Here is a 19,085-nt window from a genome sequence, read left to right as displayed (position 1 = left end):
ATAGCAGTCCATACACTTATTTATGGAGGACTGATTTAAAACGCCGAAAAGTAGACTGCAACAGGCTTGCAGAGTCTAGGCACCTGATCACCTCCGAGTAATAAGTGCTATCTTGACCTTCTTCACCTGCCAGGCACCTTAGTTCATCGCGAATGGAAACTTGGTGGTGCCTAGAATGCCCTTTCGCTTGTCGGAGACCACGATCCAGCAGGAACTGAACTGCAGCCAACCTTTGATTGCGATTGATGGTTGGTAATCCATTAGGGGGGTCGAAGTTCTCCGCCATGTAGTACTTGTAGCCAAAAACTGCATTCTCTAAGAGACCTATCCCGTCCTTCGAATTCCATTGTTGGAGAAAGCTCCTCCTCGTATGTAGTCTAGATTCCAAGTAGGGAAGGATGGAGAATTGAGCCGCCAGGCCCAGGAATGTGTTGGGAAGTCCTCTTCTGTGGTCAAACACGTCTTGGACTGATGACCAGTGTATATCTGGACCTTGGAGTTGGTAGACTGTCGGCCATGCGCCTTGAGCCCTCCAAAAAGCCTCCGAAGCAGCCCTATCCAATGTGTCTAGTGTTTGAATCAGAGCCCCCAACTTGTCTTGCGAGCTACGAGCCGAGAACTGGCTAGCGTACCATAAGGCTCTCATGATAGCTAGCCAGAAGTGACTTGGTGGATAGTCCGAAGTGGTTTCACTGTCAAACATCAATAGAGTTTCGGCTTGCAGCAAGACTAGATGTGGCTCGAAATTGCTTTCGCACGAAGCACATAGCTCCTCCCATATGTGCGCTTGTTTTACCCAGTCCCTCGTCGTACGATGAGCAAAGTTGACGACTTCTTGGGCGGCCCCACTGAGTTCCAATATGCCTCGAGTACGCGTAGCAAGTCTACGCTTGAGTCCTCTTTTGGCGTGGTATTTCACTTCTGGAGACATGGCGCTTGGGTCGACTTCTATAGATCGAGACTCGTCAGCGAGCCACATCAAAAGCCACGGTAAGGGTCCATATGCACTCCTTGCCAGTCGAATCATGGCACAGGCATCAGGTAGGTGACGGTGGGGTACTCGGGCCCATATAGCATCAAAGAGCGAAGACAGATTCGTTGGAAGCTTCTCCAGTGTTTCTTGGAGCTGGGCCATACTGTCGCCTGCCGTAAAGAGATCGATGAGCTCCATGACTACGAAAGATACCCATAGGAACACCCCGTCTGCCTTTTGCACTACATCGTCAGTGAGCTTGGCAATTTGACGAGGGTAAACATTTTTCAGCTCGATATACCCTCTGTTCTGTTGAAAACTGTTCGTTACAAATGTCATCATGTCATCCTCAGTCAGAAGGTGCATCTGAAGCATGGGTCCATCGTTGAAAGCATCTTCAAATTCCGTCCACGGCCGGCTTGCAACACAGACCTTGATGCCTTGAGCAGCGTCATTGGCCATGGAGCGTATATTTGAAACAACCGTGGCTGGGGGTATCTCAAACTCATCGAGGCCATCGACAAAAAGAGCCATCGCCATTGAAACTCCACACTCATTCATGAGGGCCTGGAAAGACTCATCGATCTCCCATTCTTCCCAATCGGGGAAGTCTACCATTCCTCGAAGTGCCTGGAACAAAGCCCAACGTCTCGGTGCAATTCTGGGCGCAGCACTCGGGTATTGATTGAGGACTTGATGCAAAACCGTCTTCTTGAGGCCTTCCCAGGCCTTTTGCAGGTTTAAGCCCGAGTTCCAGGCGTAATAATTGGTGATGACAATTGGTAATGACTTTGCCCAGGGCTGGAGGAAGGTCCTGAGTCTATCAGGGCGAGCTATCAATTTCATGATGGTAGACTTTCCCGACCCAGGCTTGCCAGTTATCCAATAAGGTGTATTTGACTCTTCAGCAAGCCACTCTGGAAAGCTGTACCAGAGAACCTTGCCATCTGATTTCTTAGGTTCATGCTGGAAGATCCATTCGTACGTAGCCTCGAAATTGTTGGCAACTGCATCTTCGCGATCGTACATGGAGTCGAAGTAGAGGCCATGAGAAATATCCCTACCGACATCTGTAAGTTCTGGTTTACCGTGGACTTGGTCCGTTGCAAACATGGCCATTGAGCTATCCAAGGTCCATCTCTTATTCCAGAGCAACCGCACTAATTCAGCCCGGACGTTCTTTGCGTCAGCGGAATCACTACTTGTTAGAGCTGCGGTGATCTCCTGGCCTACCCTTTGAAGGGAGATAGATTCGCGAGCTTTTATCAGAGAAGAAATTACTTCTCTTAACTTCCCGTCGACTCCACTGGCAAGCAATCTCGAGTTAGCATCTTCTGAGGTTAACGTCTGACAAATGTCATCCAACTCTAGAGTTAAAGGGTCAGAACGCTTGCTACCCTTCATGTCCCTTGTACTCTCAGCCTGTTCTGATGTTGATTTTTCAACTCTTGCCAAGATTCCGAGGATAGTATCCAACGTTTCTGTGAAATGCAATTCCCACTTTGCTGTTTTCTTTGAGTCAGCCCTGCGTAAGTCAGCAAAGCTTTGATCTTTGTCCACTGTGTGATCATATTCACCATAGACAGAGTACGATGCAATTCATAATCTTTTTTGAAGTGCCTGTAGGCGATTGTCCATCTGATCGATTTTGTGTCTATCCCAGAGACCTGCTAGAGCAAGGCGAGGAATCTTATTCCTAGCTCGCTTATCATCTTTGTCGATAGTTCGCCTTTTACGGTTGTCGATCCTGTTTAAAACGGGTTTAAACTCGGTCTCAATGCTCTCGCACTCCGTACAAAGCTTGAGTAACTGGGATTCCGCTAAAGAGCCCCCAGCCACAACCCCATCAGAATAAATTTGAACGGCTTTCGCCAACTCAGAAATTTCTATTGTGAGCGCAGTCAAATCGGAACTTTCCTGGGCAACGTGATAAGCGGAATCTGAGCCTTTGTAGACGATCAGGTATTTATCCCAAGTCCTCTTCAGTATTTTGCCCCCAAACTCGGCGAATTGGACGACGGCAGCCGCGATGGCCAATGCGCTGAAGGGGTCCATAGTAATGATCGGAGGTGGAGCTAAAGAGATCGAGCGGTCTCTAACTTAGTATCTAGCGCCGAAGCTAACAATGACTGCATTAAAAAAGTGGCCGAGAGCTTAAATGAGCAGACCGAACTTAGTAACTTAGACGTAGACAATAGGAAGAAGGCACTGGGTACATTAAAAATGCATTAGTTGGCCTTTAGTGAGTGCTTTTGCCAAAGGTAAGGTGGCCAGTGTTGGTGAGATAATTCTTTCACAAGGTGTTCGCAAGGCTCGGCCCTGGGATAACCTTTAGCCGCAATATGCCTCAGTCGGAAGATTTATAGCCCGATTGGCTTAGATGGCAACACTGGAATTGAGACTTATTGTAACAGAACTTATCCTTTTTTGAGACTATGGAATGGATCAAGTCGGTTGATAAAGAGGTAGCCACTCTTGGGAGAGAGGAAGATCGGAATACTTGCAACGGTTTTAACTGATGTTGCTTGAGTCTGTTCGCTGTTCTTCTTCCTTGGTTCTGTTTCACTATTACCAAGGCGCGACTGACTACCAGATATTGCTTCTTAGCGTTCGATGGGCCATGTCGCTTAATCACAGAATATCATTGATCGCGAGAGTCCGGGCGGAAAGTTGACGAACAATATGAATGCACTTTCGAACAGATGGTTGTGGCCTCCTTTGAAAGTGTTCAAAACATTAGTATCTAATGCACATGGTGCAACTTTATGTGATGTTATGAAGACTGGTGCTACGGAAAGAATGAGCGGAATGACTTGTTGTCTAAACTCGTATATTTATCATCTCTATAGTTCCATGTCCATCGTACAGCTAGCTCAATCTTTTATAGCATACTCTGGCTGGGTAGGTATGTTGTTAATGTTACTTTCCCTCGAGACCATGACATGTCCTGTGAGTGCGTTCCCATTTATGTTATTCAGTTCCGTCTCGCTACCAGCTGAGAATTCAGGATCCATGGCCTCGCCATACCTATGTTGACTCTTCCCTGTTGCATGCCAGTAGATCCCTGATACTCCGGTAAAGGCCCCGGGTTTCCGGGGCCCATTCGATGGTACGGCTGGGATACCTGATTGATCTTGACTCGTGAGTAACGTTGTAGATTTCAGGTTGGTGAGCTTTCGCAGGAGGGGCCGAACTGCTGTCAGAGCGACGACTATGACAGAGATGCAGATCTCGGCAGTCGCCCAGATGTCTAAGAGTATGTTAGAGCTAGATTTGAGAAAGGTTGTGAGAACTGGCATATAGATATGGCATTGTCAACGTAGACCATGGTTATGAATCTACCAACGCTGACGGCGATGGTAATGACACCCAGGCTGAAAACAACAGCTAGTCCGATCTTTTTACGTGTTGAAGTCATCTTGAGGGTTGCCAGTAATGGGATCGGATATGCAACATCTGAATGAGTGTCAGATATCGGAGTTTACAAGCTCAGCTGGGTTGCGGAAATCGGGACTTACTCAGCACCTCAGATATAAAGTTCATAGACCACAGAAGCCGCATCAGTGTCATGGATGTGAAGGATGTGCATTCCTGTTCTCCCTTTGCCCTAAGCATCCCGTTAACGGTACCCTAGAGTTTTCCAGATTGTTACTGACCAGTTGACCGAAGGATCAGGCCCGCACCAGAACCAGTCACAGAAGAAAGTGATGATCGCGAAAGAGACTGTAAGGCCGGCTAGACCATAGAGCGCAATGCGCATTTTTGGTTGCGAAATCGGCACAAGGTTAAAATAGAAGGCGATGATGCTGAATTTTGGAAAGTATATGCCTGTGTCGAAGAAATGATTTGTCGCAAATCGGATCTAAGTCATCAAATGGGATTAGAATGCACGATAGCTGGTACGTACAGAGAGATATCAAGATTATACTTGCATTAGTTACTCACCTTTCGAATAGTGACATTGTCTATTGTGAAATTATTCATCGCATCCATGGAGTAGGTAATAGTGTCGCAGATCAGTAAGCCCTGACAGGACAACAAGCCAACAATGAGCCAGTAGTCAGCGGAGAACAACCGTGCTTTTCTCATGACTACGCGGACATAAATGCGGCAAGCGACTGCTATGTAGGCGAGAGTCATGAAGGACCACTCAAAGCCCTGAAAAGATCAGTATTCTACGACCATAAATCGAGACATTAATACGTACCATAACAGCCCTACTGGATATCATACTGGCGATGTCCCGTATAAGGGAATCGGTCTCTTAAGAAGGAAACTATGCAGAAAATACGGTCACATCACGCATCAGAGACTCAAGAAAACAGGAAAAGGTCTCCGGCAAGCCAACGAGGGGCACACGGCGACCGCTTATTATAGCGACCCTGATTGACATCTGGTGCTAGCACATCATGGCGCACGCCACGCCAGCATTGTAAGCAGTAATAGAGTTACCCGGCCCCAATCATGGAATGCCCAAGCTGCATTCGAGCGAATATTCCCCACTATAACCGCGGGCGCAGATTACGCCAAGCAACCAGCGTCAAAGCGTAGACAACGGCCTTCTTCGTTTGAACAGCATGTCACCTCTACAACTCGTGCACTATTGATTGCAGATAACAATGATGAGTTGGTTGGCGACTTCAAGCGATGACTGGAGTATTGGACCATATCAAGTGCCGATATTGAAGCGTCTTTCTATGATACCTTGATGCAATCAACGGGCGAAATTCAGGCACCAGTAAAGTCAAAGCAGAGCCGTAGTTACAGTGATGCGACCTCCTTAAGCCCGGCCGTCCACTGATCGCTCGAAAGAATGCCACACAGTCACGATACTTGTCGATCGCACGAGTCAAGCAAATTCAGACAGAGTGTGCCGCTTGTGGATGCCAAGCACCTCTATTGAACTGGCGCAAGCCACAGCGCTCTGATTGACCCAGGCCTTCCGAGTCCAGGGACTGGGAATCTGGTGGCTTACGGAGAGTACTTAGCGCTGTATTTATTTCCATGACCTCTTATCGCCGGAAATGAAGACCATCCTGTGATTTAAGCTTTTTTTATGGTGCTTTGCATTCCGTGTGCCGTCACCTTGCATTTGAGATGTATAGTCATGACTGTCGGTAATGACCGCATGAGCTTCCCAAGGGACTGTGCCGTTAATTCTGCCGTCAATGCTTTCCATAGATACTGTTTTGTAGCTTCCAACTCAGCAGCTACTAAAGGGTACAAAAGTATCTGTGGCAACTGTAACTCGAAGCTCTGGAACTTTTACAATGAGAAGCAAGGGATTTCTTGGTTCAAAATCGTTACCATTGAAGCAGGTTTCTTGAAATCGGCCAGGCTCATATTGCACCGAGCGCCTTGGTGAAATGGAAGACGCAGCTTTTTGACAATTTGACTGTGTGGCTGTTTGCGAGTAACATTTTCCTGACTCACTCTGTCTGTATACTGCAATTGTCACTCGGGGAAGCTGGTTCATGGTGGAAATAAAAGATTTGACTGTTAATGACGATGCGTGATGTCTTCTACAACAATGGAGAGCTGATTGTCAACCTAGGAGACTTATTTTCCTCCCAGTGAATGGCCAATGAGCTCGGGGAGATCGATGATACACAATACACTCCTTTTCTTTGACTCTTTCTAGGGGCCTTGATAGTTAGCTACCCTACGACATCATCGAGTGGGAAGCTTAGTAGGTGATGCTTCTTGATCTCTCGGGACTAAACCCACAGATTTATTTGCATTTTGAACTTGGAGTATTCACTGCTTCGTAGATTGTAGCATATTGCCATCCCCTTATTCCAGTCCTTCCCTTCAGTCCGCTGAGAGCAACAACCAAGGCGAACCAATCAGCAGCCGTCCTCGGTGCTGAACGGACTAGCGTGAAGGGTGGAGATAGCTTCTGGCCAATCGAAGACCTTCTGCTCTTGGCAGGACGGCCCCGTGTCCGCCCCGTGTCCGTCCCCGATCTTGTATATCTCACTGCAAGCCTTCTACTTCACGGAAATGCTCCCCTTTCATGTCAGATAATGAAATCGCAAGCATATCAAGATCCTACCTCAGTTCACATAATCATGAATGATCAAAGTTTCGAGAAGCCTGCAGATACAGCACCCAGAAACCCGCATACTCGTGGTAGGAGCGACGCCTCGCTCAATGGGACCGGACAGCGTAGTATTCAGGGATGGAGAGTGAGTGCTTCCGAAACTCTTGGACTTTCGAGCTGTTTTGCTAACATTGGATGACTTCGTTTAGTGGGCCGTCGCCTATGCAGCAATGCTGTCCACAACGCTCCTCTTCGCCATCGACAATACCATCGTTGCAAACATCCAGCCTAGCATCATCAACGACTTTGGTCATCTCGAGCTGATGTCATGGATCGGTACGGGTTTCGCTCTCGGCACCATGTTTATTCTTCTCTGGGGAAAAGTATACGGCGTCTTCAACATCAAATGGGTCTACATCTTCAACATCTTCCTTTTCGAGGCCGGGAGTGCTGTATGCGGTGCTGCACCTAACATTCAAGCACTCATAATAGGCCGTGTCATTGCTGGTATCGGTGGTTCTGGAATGTATTCCGGCACCTTGACATATGTCTCGGTCCTCACCAACGAGCAGGAGAAGCCAACATACCTTGCTGGAAGCACTGTTGTGTGGGGCATTGGCAGTGTTCTTGGCCCTGTTGTAAGCTCTACTTCTCACTTCGCTGTTGACTATTGACTGATCATTCTCGGTAGGTTGGTGGCGCATTCGCAACAAGCAACGCGACCTGGAGATGGGTATGGTCTTTTCGTCTTTCTCTTACTCGACACTTACTAACCAGATACTGTAGGGATTCTACATCAATCTTCCTATTGGCGCTATCTTTGCCCCGGCGTACTTCCTTCTATTCCCCAGTACCGATCTCAACCCTACCAAAACTCTCGCGGAAAAGCTCCGCCTCGTCGATTGGATCAATGCTGCCATCTTCCTGGCGGGATCTGCTTGCCTGACCGTTGCGCTGACCTTCGGCGGTGTCGTCTATTCATTCCACTCAGGGACCATCATTGCACTCTGGACTGTCACTGGCGTTCTTCTGGTGGCTTTCATAGTCCTGCTTAAAGTACATCCTCTAGTCTCCAAAGAAAACCGCTTATATCCTTTACACTTCTTCAAGAAGTGGATTCTTATCAACATGCAGCTCCAAGTCTTTCTATCTTCGGGCATAATCTTAGTAAGTCACATAGTATCCAAAGGAACGCTTTGACTGATAAATTCCAGGCCATGACCTACTTTGTCCCCTTGTATTTTCAGTTCATCAAGGTAAGAGGTCCGATTGCGACATCAGGTACTTGTAACTAACATGTCCAGGGCGATGGGGCACTCGAAGCCGGCGTTCGTCTACTTCCTCTTATAATGTTTATGGTTGCTGTATCAATGTTGAATGGCTTTCTGATGCCAAGATACGGACTGATTCCTGTTTGGTATATTGGAGGTAGTGCTCTGGCACTCATCGGTAGTGCTCTAATGTGTAAGCTGCTCATTATTCTGGTAGTCTGTTCTAACGCCCTCCAGATACCATTGATGAAACCACATCTAACGGCAAGGTATACGGCTACAACATACTTGTCGGAGCCGGAGCGGGATGTTATATCGTCGCTGGGTTCGCTATAATGCAGTCATTGGTTCCCACTAACGAAATTGCTAATGCAGTTGGTGCCATGACAATTTGCAAGTATCCCTTGGTAGACGATTCGGGTTTGTCTCCAGCTGACCTTGAATCTAGCCCAGGATCTCGGGATGGTACTTTTTCTTGCTATCAGTGGCAGCCTGTTCCATAACGTCGCCGTTGACAAAGTGGGCAATGCTCTGCCAACTGCCTCCGAAGCTGAGATTGGAAACTTGATTGCGGGCACCAGCAGCGCCGTGTTCAAAGCCCTTTCTGAAGACGAGAAGGCCGTGGTTATTCCAGAAATCGCAAGTGCTATGAAGAGCATCTGGGCTTTTTTCATGGCGGCCGCTGCCCTTAGTTTCGTGTGCGCTTGCCCACTAGTCGTAGGTGTCTCCTTTCATTCATATATCAATCAAATAATGCTAACCAAACTTAGAAAGCTAATCTTGGTGGAGAGAAGATCGAACCAACTGCGATAGCCTAAAGGGTGGTGAGACCTTTCGGAGTACCATAGATGGAGAACATTGGCTTGAACATCTATTGCATTGGCTTGTCTAGGACTTTCATCAATTAGTGGATGTTTAGTATTTCTTGTAGCTTGACTATGAGATTGTAACCACAGTCACAGAGCAGAACAAACATAAGTTGCACTAAGAGGTGATTTAAAATCTTGAGTGAACCCCAATTACTTGTCCAAAGTTTGACTGTTCGCTAAACATGCTGCTGAGTAAGAGAGTCCATTAGGTAGGACAGGTGCTTCTTGTGGATTGCGAATATTAAAACGTCACAAGATCCTGTAAGCGCGTTTCATCAACCTCGTGCATGGAAATTCGTGATACCACCAGTTCATGGCAGATCAGTCGGTAATACTAGGACCAGTGGTAGTGAGTGGTTCTTGCATCAACTCTGATTCGATAATCACCTCAAATTTGAAACAATTATTCTTAGTTCAGTAAACCTTTCTCCAGCTCGTGCTGTTAAGTTCAACAGAACCCGACCTGTCCCTTCCAAAGCCAAACACATGATCCCCAGAGACGCTAAGATGAAATAGCCATATAACCGACGATATAGCAGCCAAGATAGCAATGATATGCGGGAAAATAGCTTCGAATCCACAATTACGATTATTCCAAGAAATTCCTGTCTTGTTCTTCTTCTTCGCCACCTTGCCTTTCATTTCATACCCCTTCTCAGCCTCAATCGTGTCTCGCCAACCTAGGATCCCTCTTCTCTCTTCAAACTCGACAAAGTTTAGTTTAGGTGGTGTAACACACAGACCTGCAATCTTCTGTGCTAATGTATCAAGTCCGATGATTGGCGTCAGCCATCGCTGGATGATATATGCTTCCCATCCGTCGTGAGCTTGGTGCCTCGTCAAGGCACCTCCGGCTTTGACTATGGCCCGAGCACGTTCTACACGTGTGTCTTGGTACTCCTGGCGCATGGCATCGTGTAACTCTACGTCACTGGGCTTTTTGTTTGGGTGCTCCGCCAATAGAGCATGCAGCGTGTTCGTGATTACAACGGCATTTTCCATCACTGTGTTTCACCCAAGGGGCGAGTTGGGGGTGACCTAGATAAGTTAGCCATGTCAAGACGCTGATACAGTATCGTTCATGGGATCGCGGACCTTGTGAACAGCGTCCCTAGCCAGAATGATTCGGCCGAAAGTCCAATGCTCCAGAATCCCCTCTTCAAGCGATATCATTTGTGCTTTCAGACGTCGCTTCCGCGGTTCCCCAGATACGATTGAATCTGTGACAGGACGCTGAGATATTTTACTCACAAGCGCCTGCATATCGGCCTCAGTATAACGTCGGCGCGTGGGCCACGTACACTGCTGGTCTTCGGGAAGCTTGCTGTGCACAATGATAGAAATCCAGTCTGGCTGGCAGAGGAGGAGAAAGGAGTACTTGTCATTAGAGGTGATTTCCATGTCGTGAACACCAATACCGGGGACTGGTGAGCTTGCCATGACAATGGCATTGTATTGAGTGACCATAGCTTAAGACTGTGAGCAACTGAGAAGTAATAAGGTCATATACACTCACCTCTCTTCTCATCAACTGTGATCATACCAGGATAAAGAGCGTCGGCTTTGTCCCACATGATCTCACGGACCTTGGAATGGACGCCATCAGAACCAACTACTACATCACCAACGAACTCACGACCATCAGCTAGAATGACACGGGCTACCGAGTTCTCCTTTACAATCTGCTCAACCCGGGCCTTTTCGTAGACTTGAGACTTATCGGGCAGTAGCTCGTATAGCTGACGCAGGAATACTTGGCGGTCGAGTGTCCTAGTATCGTAGCCCGCGCTTCAAATACTTAGCAACAGGGCCCCAGAACGAGTGTAATGGTACATACAACTTTCTTATGACACCAAAGAAGTCGTTGGAGGCAAAGATCTTGCCGGTGGGATCGCGACAATGCGCACCGCCCATCGTATCGCACTTGGCCAGGACACCGTCCAGACAACCTAATTGGTGTAAGATTCGGCAACCATGAGGCTGCAGGGTGATGGTGGTTCCGAAACTCGGCGCCACCACACCTTTGTCCAAGAGGACAAAGTCGATGCCAGCTTTAGCTAGGCAATGGGCAAGCGTGAGACCCGTGACGCCGGCACCAACAATGATGACTTTGAACGCCGAGGATTCCTGCATGACGAAAAGTATTGTTGGAGACTGGGAAGTTTGAGGATTTCCTCATGGCCAGCATCCTTTAAAACTCGGACCTATGGCCAGTATGAGACCTCCAACGCCGTTCGGATGGTAAGTTGAAGACGGGCCCGACCGGAAGGCCGGAGCTTCGGTCCCGAGCGCCGCGGGTGGAGCGCCGTAGCCAATAAAGCGGGAGCGGCCGTTGGATGCCGTCCCAATAGCGCCGATCGGTCCAAGGAAATGCCTACCAAGTGCAACTTAATGACTTATCATCTCACAATGTTGAACAAGAAAAGTGATGCATACTTAATTAGACCCTGATCGTCCTTCCGGCAAGACTTTGTTCGACACACCGAGCCTTCCTTTCCAGCACCAACTTCAGACCATGTTCCAGACTTCAAGAAATCAGCTCCTCTACCTCAGTCCTCTGGGCGTATGGGGTCTCTGGGTATATGCATCATTCAACGGCATGTTCCGCCGCCTCGATGCACTAACAAAGACACTCCGTTTCCCAGACGGCAGACCACTGCGCTCCTCATACACAGGCCTTGCACCGCTAGATGCCCAGCTTTCTCTCGTCACTGCATTCTACGACGTCCTCACAAACTCCCTCAGCTCCGGCCCGCGCTTGTTGTTCTTTGACATTAATTACGTCGTTGCAGGCGCAAACTTATGGGCGCTTATTGAATCTCGTCGTCGTGGCGTGCGTTCCTTATTCCTGAGGTATCCAGTGTGGGCAATGGCTCTCTGCAACTTCAACGGCGCTGCTATTGTTCTACCTTTGTACATGTTTCTGCTCAGCCGTAGCAAGGCACGCATACGCGACTCTAGTGTGCCACTTCATGATGCGGTGGCGATGCCAGTGGCAGCTAAGGTGATGCTCCTTCAGCCGCTACTCATTTTTGCACCGGCATGGCTGGGCTTCGGTGGAAGCGAAACTCATCATGGGTTGATTGCCCTGTTTCAAGTGACCCCTGTCCTTATTCTTGGCTTCTATGTCAGCCTTGTATCAATACTTCCTCAACGGCCTGTCACACCAACATCATCCAGAAAAGCCAAAAGGTGGATCGTTGCGTCCCTGATACTTGCTGGAATCGTCGCTTCGGCCGTCCACATATATACTGCGATCGGTGCACTACGAACCCACGACAAGGATGCGTCCCTCACGAGACTCTTTGTTCCTGCCTCGGGTTTCACTGATCCGGGCACGATCCTCAAGATTACCGAGGGAAGATTGGCAGAGTATGCCGCACTGCTGGAAAACCTCCACCTGTTTTCCCAACGGGATTGGATCGTTGTGTGTCTGGCGGCAGTGGTATCTGTCCACTTGTTCCTTTATCTTCGGGATGGACTCAAGGTCAACAAGTCTACATCGCCACACGAGGTCCAGGAACTAGTCTATCTTGTAGTACCTACAGCCGTTCTCTGGCCTGGAGGTGCTGGTTTATTTGCACTTGCAATCCGAGAAGCTAGGATCTGATGCGGCGAGTACTCTGAGCCCCTGCCTCTTACCAGATACTTAAGACTGCTCTTTAAGAGGAAAGAAAAGAGTCAGGACTGTTTTAAAGTAGGATCATATTTCTATTTTAGCTCAAAGGACATACATTAGACGATAATTATCTAGTGGAATTTACTTATCATTGGCTCTTGCCATAGCCAACAGTCAAGCCAGTGGCAGGATTAAACAACTCAACCCTCGTAAGATACAAATAAAGTATTATTCTGCCATTACTAGGGCCGATCCAATTTCTGCTCGTACCTTCAACGTCTTCATACGCTTTGATCATATACATAGAGCACCTCCTGTTAACTGAGGATTACCTTCTGATAATCATCGCAAGCTCAGAATTATAATTCCTACTTCTTTCTAGAGAATGTTTGAACCTTGATGGCGCAAACAGGACCCGGGCGCTCTTCAACAAGTTTCAATGTAAACTCTTTGTCCGACGACCTCGTCTTCCCAGATACAGTGATAGAAAATGACCCCCCACTAGGCAAGATACGCTTGGAAGTTGAAGTTGGATCTTTCTGTGGCAGTGGTTGCAATTCGTACTCGTATGAGATAACGCCACCGATCTTTCCATTCGGCTCGTGTAGCCTCGTCTGGAAAATATCATCTGGACCACTGTAGGTACATTTTCCGTCTTTGGCGTCCGGGGCGGTGCTGAAAGACTCGTTGCTGAACAGGCACACGGTGTCAGACCCAGTCGTGAAACCAAACTTGATAGAGAGGACTTCAGTCTCGGATGAAGATTTCTCAGCATTAGGTGCAGAGATGAACTCAATACTCGAACTCTTAGTGTTCTTGCCCGTGACTTTGAAAGAGAAATCTGCATCCTTGGGTATCTCGTTTGGTGTGATGGTATACTCGAGTGCAGTCGAAGGAGGATCATCGATCTTCTTGAGCCAGCCATTGTCACCCCTCATACTGTCAACGAACTTCTCTCCGGGGGTCTTTTCTGGCTCTGGTCTGCCATACACCAAATAGACAATCGAGATGACCAAACCAACCACCATAAGAACTTGTCCAATGACAGGGATCAAGGCACACGTAGAGAACAAGCCAATAATTCCAACGACAACAGCAGCCGCCTCAATAGCAATCTGTGCAATGGCTAATCCTCTGCCAGTGCCGGAGAGCTTATCCCATTGATTGCACAAATCCCAAATCATGAACGCGACGACCACAACACTTATAGCGACGCTAAGAAAGCGTATGACTCTTGATGAGAGGGAGAGTCTTCTTCTCATTCTTCCGAACCAGGTTGTCTCTCTCGCTGCTTTCTCGTTTCCTACTTTGGCGATTTGCTCGACATCAAAGTCATAGACGTCGAATTTAAGCTCTGTAGCGTTCGCCTTTCCAAGGGCATAGGCGGGTAGCTTTCTGCCGCTTGTCTGGTTTATCACCTGGCACTGCGCCACCAGTTCCCTTGCATTCTTCACTTCGGGCCTCAAGAGAAAAGGTGTAAGGATGTCGAAAACCCCCTTCGTTACGTCCGTCGTGACTCGTCCTATCTGGGCTGCGCTCATATCTTTGCCTCCCATTACAATATTATAAATACTGAATCCAATGAGACTCATCTAAGGGCGAAGTTCGTTAGTCGCTAGTCCCACTCAATGGTCTCTGAGATATTTTAAGTTCACATACCTTGAACGCTACTCCGAGGCCTTTCCATCCAGATTTTAAATTTACCTCCAAGAGACTCTGCCCCTTCAGGTGGTCCCAGTTTCCAAATTTGCCACGCTTCCATGAGCCCACTCCTATAATCATGAGTGATTTCGCTGCCAAATCTCCAGAAACGAGGATATGAACCATGTCAGCATAGTGCTTTGCTGCAAATTCTTTCCCATTCTTTTCAAAAATGTCTCGATGGGCAGCCATAAAGGTATCTAGCTCCTTTCTCAAAAGATCTCTCAAATCTTTGTCGATTCCGTCGTAATTCTCGTTCAGGATTGCGTCGATGAAGGCTTTGGTGATGTGCGGCAGCCAGTCCATCACTGCGTCCTTGTTAACCCGCTGGGTCATGGCGAAACCGAGGAACTTCGTATATATAGCATCTCGGAAACGCTCATGATAGTTTCCGTCTGGATAAAGCGCCCAGAGGATTGTGGTGTACCTATCTAGGATCCGTGGATTGCCGTCCATGTCCTCCACGATGTCGTCCATCTTGACGTTCAGTAGCTGATCTAAGTATGCTTGTGCCCACTTCTCCCCGCCATCATTGATGAATTTCTGGATGACAGGGAAAAGTTGCTTCAAGGCTTCGAGGAGGCACAGGCGATTTAAAGTCGCATTCTCTGGACATTTAGCAAGGCATTTTGGACCTTGGCCCTGCCAAAAATACAGAATCTTCTTCTTCTCGTCGTCTGTAAATTTGGACCGCCATTCTCGAGTTTGCAGACTCTGGGCAATTTGAAGGCAGGTATAGGCTGGGCCAAAGGTCTCCTTTATCCACTTGGATAGATTCGATGGGAGATTGCCGCCGAGATGGTCCGGTAGTTGTCGGGTTTCCTTGTCCTTTGAAGATAGTAATGAGGCATGGCCCTGATCCATATGATAGAACATGAGGTTCTGGAATATCAGATCGCTTGTTGACTTCACCTAAACCAAGAGAGCTCATATTAGTCTTTGGATCACGCCCCCTAGAGAATCATTTACCGTATCATCGTTGTATTTTGCGAATATGGCATGAAGGTTCTGTAATGCCAAATCGCTTTTGCCGACTGGTGGCTGGAATACTGGCTCCTTCTGTGGCGTTGTCTGCCCACTAGTCGGCCCTCCCATAGGTATATCTCCTACGATCTGGCCTTGGCCTATTCTAACCGGAACTCTTTGTGAGGCAGAGCCCGGACGTGACATGATCAGGTGTCTGTCGTATCAGTCAGTGCCAAGTATTTTATACGCAATTGTTCCATGCATACCGAATTCCTTCAGCGCCCTCTCTTGAAGGATCTTGATTATATTCCCACAATGTTCCAGAAACAATCTCACTCTTGTCGTCTGAGAAATTCAGCTCGAGCCTAGCAAACAGCAAGGGAAGTTTGGCTTCTTCTCCAAGCTCGTCTTTAAACGTTGATGTTTTGGAAGGATCCTCAGCGTCTTTCCTATCTTCCAAAGTCTTCAGATTCTCCAAAGTTGTTGGTGGAATGGTGACGGTGGCTTTTAGTCGCCCATTGTGCATCATGGTCGCCGTCTCATACAAGCGCGAGATCTTCAAGGTATCGTCGCTCTGCTTGCGATTCCATAAATCCAAAATGTTGTCCAGGGCTGGAATAGCGATATCAGTGAACAAAATTCCCGGAGTTCCATCTGTGATCACTCGCTGAGTCGCCAGTTGTATAGGACCGAAGTCGAGTTGTCTCTGAATTTGTACTTGGTCCTTTTGCAGGGGTGCTTCGTCGTAGACAACGTCATATTCCCGTGGCTTTACTTCAAATCGAATATCCCTCGTGGGAGCAGAAGCTCCGGTGACCGTCTGGGCGTGCACTTGTGATGTCATAATCCCATCGACTGCCGCCATCTTTTCCTCTTCCACATCGATAGACTTCAAAATCAGCTCACCATTTGAATCTTCTATGGGCCCGTCTGTATTGAGTTGAACGGGCTCAAAAGATGCTGCTTTGGAAAGCAACTCCTGCTTTGGAACGCCGACACTAAGAGGGTCCATCTCGAGCTCGCATTCAGAGCCATAAGTCATATACTGAAACATTGGTAGGTCCAGAAGATCATCTCCGTCGTAGTCTTGACTGTAGCAAATCCGCGCAATGCCTGAATGATAACGTGGATCTTCTATGGATAAGACTCCATGCTCGACCACGTCCTGGCCGATAAAGCGGGACCATCTTACTTCACTGTTGGCGTTATCCACACGTCCATACTCACAGACGACTCCATTTACTGAAATGACTCCGTCGAACAGAGTTACAATGGGGAGTGAATGCGGAAGCTGGGAGTAGTCTTGACCAGGTATCTCTTCTGGATAGAAACATACCGATGCATGTGAAAGACCAGCCAGCTTGTTTTCGGTGACGTTGTACATCCGCGCGGTCAAGCTATTCTTTGCTGCCTCGACTTCGCGATGAACCATTTCGGCAACGGTTGCTATTCCGAATCGTTCAAAAAGAGGATTCAGCTCTTTTAGTGACCGCAGAAGTCGTACTTGATCCTCCTGTGAGAATGTCGCAAGCGTGGAACAAATTCGTTTGAGTGTGATCTCTGGGTAGTTGACCATGACAAGGTAGTCATTGGCGTGGTAACTTCGCCGACCCTCGCGAAGATGGACACCATAGACCTCAGTGACCTCGGGCATTTGACGCCAGCTTATGTCTAAAATGGGAACTTGGTCGTATGCTCTCCCATCTTCTCCCAGGCGGTATAGAATATGACCAGCTGAAAGTCGACCGACTTCTGCCCAAGGGTTTTCCTTCATTGCCAACTCAGCATCGAGAGCTCGGAGACCAGTAGTCGTGTGAAAGACGTGGCCGGCAGTGAAGAATGGAGCTTCATTGTCTATGCTGCATCAGAATCGTGTCAATGATTTCAGAAGGGGATAACGCAGACTCACTGAACCCATAGATGATAGGCGAGTCTACTGGGATGACAACTCTTTCGTCAGACACAAGGCCCCATTCGTCTTTTGCTCCGTGAGTCAACACCCAGTCATTTTCTTCGAGGCGTTCGATAGGCTTCTTTCCAGATTTTGTGATGATCTTGGTTCCAGCGATAAAACATGTGCCTGGCCCATTGTTCGAAGGGGGTTGATATCTGTATTGGGTCCATGGTCCCGGCCTCTGCACAATAAAATCGGCGGATGCGCCAGCGAAATGTCAGTCCCTGCGGCGTCTAGATTGGCACAACTACTACTCACAATTCCTCAAATAGTATACGATACCCATCGCCTCTACTCTCAACGGCACGAAGTGCAGCAAGGGGTATGCCGCCATATCTCGCAAGGAAAGCATGTTCTTGGGGACTTCGCCAACACTACGAGCCAGATTCTCTGCTTCTTCCGAAACAATCTGCTGCTGCTTCGCCCAGAGAACTGTGAGCTCGTGGGTATGGGATTGCCATCCTTCTGCGCCTCCGAGATTCTGGATCTGCTTGAGGATCTCCTCCGTTTTGGTACCGGACTCGGGGTGGAAGGGCATGTTTTCTAAGAGACCCAAAACCTCTTCATGCTCAGGTGGCCGAAAGGTGGCGTTGTCGAAAATGCCATATGACACTGGGAGAGCTCTCAAAGCGCCAAGTGCGACGCGACCTGCCAAGGGTGATCCACTGGCTTGCTGAATGCATTTCAATGCAATATCGCCCACGGGGCTCTTCCATACATCGTCACTTGACAGGATTTGTGGTCGTTCCGGTTGGCTGAAATACTGCACAAGGAACAAGGATGCTTCTATCCAGGTAGCCTCACCAAGCCCCATGTGCTCCGTCATATCCTCAATTGAGTCTTCACTAGAAAGTGATTCAATAAAAGCTTTGGGGAAACCGTCATAGCGAGCAAGACTGCGGAGCGGTGGCATTTTGCATTCCTCCAGATGTTCACTGACGTGATCGGCGTACAAGAGGAAGGTCACTCGTGTAAGAGCATCTCGGCGGTATTTCTCAGCCTCGCGCTTTAAGACATTAGCATAACGAAGAATTATAATGGCCTGCTTTGGTAACTGGCGCTTAACTAACCAGAGAAACACATTGTCTGATACCATTCGGATCATATCGAATTTCGGCAATTCCGATGGCCCTGGTGGAGTCAGCCAGAGACTCTACAGCTTGAATACCGGTCAGAGTTTCCAGGTTGCTTGTATTCGGATCACGGAGGGTTGCTGAAGTTTTGGCCGTCCCATGAATTTTAAAAGAGAACTGATCAGGCTGGTCAGTGATTCTCAAGTAGGCCTTGTTTGTATCAAAGAGGGGGAGAGTCCGAAGCGCTGTCCCCAGACCTTTGATGGTTACATCAGGTAAGCCATCATGCCGAAAAGGCTTGGTGGCCAACGAAGCGGTCATTATAGCGTATCTTAGAGCGATGAATAGACAAAATCGTAAGGAACAGGTAGTGATTGTTTCTGAACCAAAAAGCCTCACGGTGTACGTGTACAGACCGAGGCATAGCAGCTGGATACTGGATTGAGCCCTTGCTGGTTAGTGGTTATCGTCAGCCTGTCAGCGTACGCTGATAAGCGCCGAGCCCTAGGCACAGGAGGTCTAGACAATTGTAAAGCTGGAACTACGCATATCTGGAAAAAGAACATTTTGAAGTAAATTTGGTTAGATTGCGGGGACCTTGCATGGTCTAGATTGT

General features: G+C 48.1%; 6 protein-coding genes across 6 annotated transcripts; 2 read left to right on the top strand and 4 right to left on the bottom strand.

Annotated features, from left to right (window-relative positions):
- Window positions 1-16: 16 nt before the first annotated feature.
- FMAN_09446 (uncharacterized protein) lies at window positions 17-3,028 on the bottom strand (the record flags this gene model as incomplete). The annotated part of the gene is made up of 2 exons (XM_041830292.1): window positions 17-2,532; window positions 2,602-3,028. The coding sequence occupies 2 exons, from the start codon at window positions 3,026-3,028 to the stop codon at window positions 17-19; spliced, it is 2,943 nt and encodes a 980-aa protein (XP_041680969.1).
- An 818-nt stretch (window positions 3,029-3,846) lies between these two features.
- FMAN_09445 (uncharacterized protein) lies at window positions 3,847-5,204 on the bottom strand (the record flags this gene model as incomplete). Its single annotated transcript, XM_041830291.1, has 6 exons — window positions 3,847-4,223; window positions 4,271-4,429; window positions 4,492-4,580; window positions 4,630-4,835; window positions 4,919-5,131; window positions 5,181-5,204. 6 exons carry the CDS (start codon window positions 5,202-5,204, stop codon window positions 3,847-3,849), a joined length of 1,068 nt encoding a protein of 355 aa, XP_041680968.1.
- Window positions 5,205-7,044: 1,840 nt separating this feature from the next.
- On the top strand, window positions 7,045-9,105 carry FMAN_09444 (putative DHA14-like major facilitator; ABC transporter; the record flags this gene model as incomplete). The annotated part of the gene is made up of 9 exons (XM_041830290.1): window positions 7,045-7,161; window positions 7,226-7,654; window positions 7,708-7,749; window positions 7,803-8,183; window positions 8,231-8,272; window positions 8,321-8,480; window positions 8,525-8,680; window positions 8,736-9,004; window positions 9,058-9,105. The coding sequence occupies 9 exons, from the start codon at window positions 7,045-7,047 to the stop codon at window positions 9,103-9,105; spliced, it is 1,644 nt and encodes a 547-aa protein (XP_041680967.1).
- A 1,062-nt stretch (window positions 9,106-10,167) lies between these two features.
- FMAN_09443 (uncharacterized protein) lies at window positions 10,168-11,289 on the bottom strand (the record flags this gene model as incomplete). Its single annotated transcript, XM_041830289.1, has 4 exons — window positions 10,168-10,194; window positions 10,252-10,625; window positions 10,673-10,944; window positions 10,994-11,289. 4 exons carry the CDS (start codon window positions 11,287-11,289, stop codon window positions 10,168-10,170), a joined length of 969 nt encoding a protein of 322 aa, XP_041680966.1.
- Window positions 11,290-11,671: 382 nt separating this feature from the next.
- FMAN_09442 (uncharacterized protein) lies at window positions 11,672-12,766 on the top strand (the record flags this gene model as incomplete). Its single annotated transcript, XM_041830288.1, has 1 exon — window positions 11,672-12,766. One exon carries the CDS (start codon window positions 11,672-11,674, stop codon window positions 12,764-12,766), a length of 1,095 nt encoding a protein of 364 aa, XP_041680965.1.
- Window positions 12,767-13,143: 377 nt separating this feature from the next.
- On the bottom strand, window positions 13,144-18,790 carry FMAN_09441 (uncharacterized protein; the record flags this gene model as incomplete). The annotated part of the gene is made up of 8 exons (XM_041830285.1): window positions 13,144-14,367; window positions 14,435-15,358; window positions 15,446-15,656; window positions 15,709-16,733; window positions 16,779-17,296; window positions 17,352-17,522; window positions 17,655-18,402; window positions 18,467-18,790. The coding sequence occupies 8 exons, from the start codon at window positions 18,788-18,790 to the stop codon at window positions 13,144-13,146; spliced, it is 5,145 nt and encodes a 1,714-aa protein (XP_041680964.1).
- Between the last annotated feature and the right edge of the window lie 295 nt (window positions 18,791-19,085).

Source organism: Fusarium mangiferae (genome assembly GCF_900044065.1).
Source record: "Fusarium mangiferae strain MRC7560 genome assembly, contig: FMAN_scaffold004, whole genome shotgun sequence".
NCBI classification, from domain to species: domain Eukaryota; kingdom Fungi; phylum Ascomycota; class Sordariomycetes; order Hypocreales; family Nectriaceae; genus Fusarium; species Fusarium mangiferae.
Note: the sequence above shows the minus strand (reverse complement) of the source record. Positions and strands in the feature narration are given on the sequence as shown.